At 25.5% G+C, this 3,798-nt stretch overlaps 1 protein-coding gene across 1 annotated transcript; it reads right to left on the bottom strand.

The window, feature by feature from the left end:
• Window positions 1–1,588: 1,588 nt before the first annotated feature.
• Window positions 1,589–2,883, bottom strand: LOC100805528 (uncharacterized). The gene is made up of 2 exons (XM_003533998.4): window positions 2,716–2,883; window positions 1,589–2,401 (listed from the first exon to the last, which is right to left on the bottom strand). The coding sequence occupies exons 1-2, from the start codon at window positions 2,770–2,772 to the stop codon at window positions 1,790–1,792; spliced, it is 669 nt and encodes a 222-aa protein (XP_003534046.1). The 5' UTR covers window positions 2,773–2,883; the 3' UTR covers window positions 1,589–1,789.
• Between the last annotated feature and the right edge of the window lie 915 nt (window positions 2,884–3,798).

Raw genomic sequence — 3,798 nt, 5'->3', positions numbered from 1 at the left:
TATCTATGTTATTTTTTTTTAGATTAGAACTAATAAAGTTTTATCTTGATAATATGTATAATCTTTTAATATAAATTTTTATTATACAAATTACTAAGTACAACTTCAATTTTAATTGAAAAATAATTCAAACATTACTTAAAAACAAGTATTCATTTGAATATTTATTACAAAATATAATATTAATATAAGTTTTATGCGAAAATAATTCAAAATTCAAATTTTATTCTTTTATATTTTTATAATCTTATATATTATCTTTTAATATATAATATATGTGATTAAATTCTATTTTCACATAAATTAAAATATGTATATTTATATAAGTTTTATTTTTATTTTATATATTATATTTATCTTTTAAAACAATATTTGTGATTTAGTGACAATATCTTTTATTTATATTAAGATATTCATGTTATTTATTATAATATAGATAAAAAAATAATTTCAATAAATTACATACATAAATGTTTTAAAAAATAAAAAATATTGTCATTTTATTTAATTATGTATTTTTATCATATAATTTAATTCTTTAAAAAAAATTCATATCTGATTAAATAAAGTTAAATATAAATAAAAATACTATTATAATAAATAACAATAATATCTTAATATAGGTAAAAAAAATATCGTCATTAAATCACATATATAAATATTAAAAAGATAATAAAATACTGTCATTTTATGAAATTATAATTTATGTAAAAAATTATACATTAAAGATAAATTTTATATTATATATGTACTTTGTAAAATAAGGCTTGAATAGTGTGATAAAAATACATCAGATTATAAAAATATAAAATATATAAAATAAAAATAAAGCTTATATAAGTACATATATTTTAATTTATGTGAAAATAGAATTTAATCTTATATATTATATTTTAAAAGATAATATATAATATTATAAAAATATAATAAATTAAAAAAATATAAAATTATAATTTTGAATTATTTTTTGATAAAACTTATATTAATACTATATTTTGCACCAAATATTCAAATTAGTACTTGGGTATAATGGTAAAAAAAATATGATTCTTATTTCAAAGAGCATGATTCTAGTTTTCCCTTAAGTAATTCTTTTAAGTTCTTAATTTCTTAAAAAATATTGATCAACTTTCTCGTTTAGTTAACGTTACTGATCAATGATGATCTGGGGACTAAGATAATGTGTATATATATATATATATACTATTATAGGAACTTAAATAGTGAATTAAAAAATAGAGAGATCGATTTAATGTAATAGGTAAAATAGGGGAATAGATTTTACACTTAAGTCTTTTATAAAATTAAGTTGCTTTAAATTTTTAAGAGTTTTTCACAAAATATATTTTACCCAACTTTTTCTTTTAAAGAAAATAAGGATTCAATAGTAAACCTTTTCATCTTTCAAATTTCTTTGTTGGTATTTAAATTTTACATCAAATCCAATAAGCGGGGAAAAGTTCCTTCATTAGATTTACGCTTATCATTATGACTTGGAATGTCCTTTCATGTGTTACACGAGGACAGGAACAACAAAGTCTGAGCAATAGAAATGGTTGTTTTGATCTCCAGTAGAAATACTTATGCAACACAACAAATTTTTTCAAACTAATATATATATATATTATAATTTGCTATATACATTTTAAGTAGGACCAACTCCTAGGTCCTTTTTAATTGCAAAATTTAACTACTCCATTTTCCCTAGGAAATAAATGGTAAAGTAGCATGGTGGCTAATTAAGAAATAATCCTACTCTTCTTATTTTCCATCCCAATTAACCACATGATTAAGCTTGAATCACTTTCCCTTGTGGAACTCTGATCCTATACACATGTTCTTCACCAGTGCATTTATCCACCTTCACAATCCAACGACTACTTTTGGTCTTACTCATTTCAGATCCATATTTTGGACTAGTAGCACTTGCTCCAGATCTTGTCACTAACAACCCTTTTCCTATAGGCAACAACTGAGTTTTTGATCCACAAGACCACCAAGACCCTCTACAATTAAGTGCATTGTAGCCAACAACAACTGTGCCATTTTGCATGCCACCTACTTGGATTGCTTTAACAATCTCTCCATGGTTCACAAGGTTGCAATCAATGAGCACAAAATCTGCTTGACTTAACATCACTAGTTCTTGTTGAGCCTCTCCAACCATGAATTGGACTTGACTTGCATTTACTCCAATAAGGACTTTTTTGGAGGCACTTAAATCCTCATGTCTAGGGACAATGCAAACGACATGGCCACCAGTTTGGTGTGCAGCAGTGACCAATGCTAGTGTGGTTGAGTCTGCTGCACCAGCACATGCCACAACCATTAGTTGTGCATTGTTGCCAGCAGCTAGTGCTGATATGAACTCTGCAACAGCAGGCTCTTTGGCCTTTTGACCCTGTTCAAAATAACCCAAAATCAGATCAGAAAAATATTTTTATGAAAAAAATATTGTAACAAGAGAATATTATTCGGAAAAAAAATTAGATGCAGTTTCTTAAATATTTTTTGTGTTCTTTTTCAATCAAAATTAGAGTTTTATCTTATTAATCTGCGTAATAGAAGTTTGTATTAAAGTTCAACAGATTATTGAAACAAAACTCTAATTGTAACTAAAGAATAGCACCAAAAATACCTATGAAATAGTATCTAAAGAATGCGTAGGTAGAAATTTTTTTGGTTAAGGGGTTCAGACATCAAGAGAACACTCACCATTTTCAATGTGTTGAGATAGGCCTTTGTGGCATTTTCTGCAGACCAGCAAGCCATGGCTTTGATGCAAATTATGACTCTTTTGGGTCCTCTAAGGCTTTTCTTGGAAGGAATGAAAGAGGGTATTCAATGCTTTGATGCAAATGTTGTGTGCCTTGGATTTGGTTTAGAGGTTACATACATATATATATATATATATATGAGCAAACATTGGATCTCGCTGGGCACATGTGGTGGTGGGTCATAGTCAAAAACGTGTCATATTTCAAAATATGGAAAATATGTGTGATAATGGAATTTAATATATACCAAAAAAAAATTGTTTCTATGCACAATTTATTTGGTCGTGAGTTATATGAGAAAATTCCCTTATTTGCTAATTTTATTACAGAAGTTAATTAGAAGAAATACAAAATTATATATATATATATATATACACACACACACATATACAATTACGGATGGATTTCATCAATCTTTATGTTTACCAAATGGAACGTAAGTGAGCTTCCTGGATATAGATAAGACAAAAATAAAAAGCATCAAATGATTTAAAACTATTTTATAAAAAAGAAACCAAGAACTTAACTAATTCCACTTATTTTTTTAGGGTAAATAGTCATTTTTTTTTCACGAATGTATAGACTACTGATAAATTCGTTCTCGAAGAATGAAATTTCAAATTTTAATCCTCAATAGTAAAAAAGTACGATAAATTCATTCATTCGTTAACTTCCGTCTGTTATTATTAATGAAAAAGTTTATGTGATATATTCAAAGACTAATTTGTTGGCGCTCAGCACATTCATAAATAAAAATGATTATTTACCCAAAATATAATTTAATATTCATTTTTCTTCCTTTTTAATCGCTGCAAACATAATATTATAATAAACACTTAAAAAAATAGGAAAACAAACATAAGTTAGAACAAACATAATAATAAGCATAATATTGATTAATAAACATAATTTGTCTATTGCTTTGAAATTTTTATTGTGACAATATTAGATAATGACACAATTAAGTTGAATCTTATTTTTTTTAAGGATTAACTTAATGACTGTGCATTTTGTTTGAGTC

Source organism: Glycine max, chromosome 9 (assembly GCF_000004515.6).
Source record: "Glycine max cultivar Williams 82 chromosome 9, Glycine_max_v4.0, whole genome shotgun sequence".
Classification (NCBI taxonomy): domain Eukaryota; kingdom Viridiplantae; phylum Streptophyta; class Magnoliopsida; order Fabales; family Fabaceae; genus Glycine; species Glycine max.
The sequence above is the reverse complement of the archived record's forward strand: the minus strand, read 5'-3'. Positions and strand labels throughout refer to the sequence as shown.

Bases quoted from the DNA above. Each gene is read 5' to 3' on its own strand.
- LOC100805528 (XM_003533998.4), bottom strand. From the start codon at position 2,772: ATGGCTTGCTGGTCTGCAGAAAATGCCACAAAGGCCTATCTCAACACA. The intron at 2,402-2,715 runs GTGAGTGTTCTC...TATTTTGAACAG, and splicing joins ATCTCAACACATTGAAAATG to GGTCAAAAGGCCAAAGAGCC.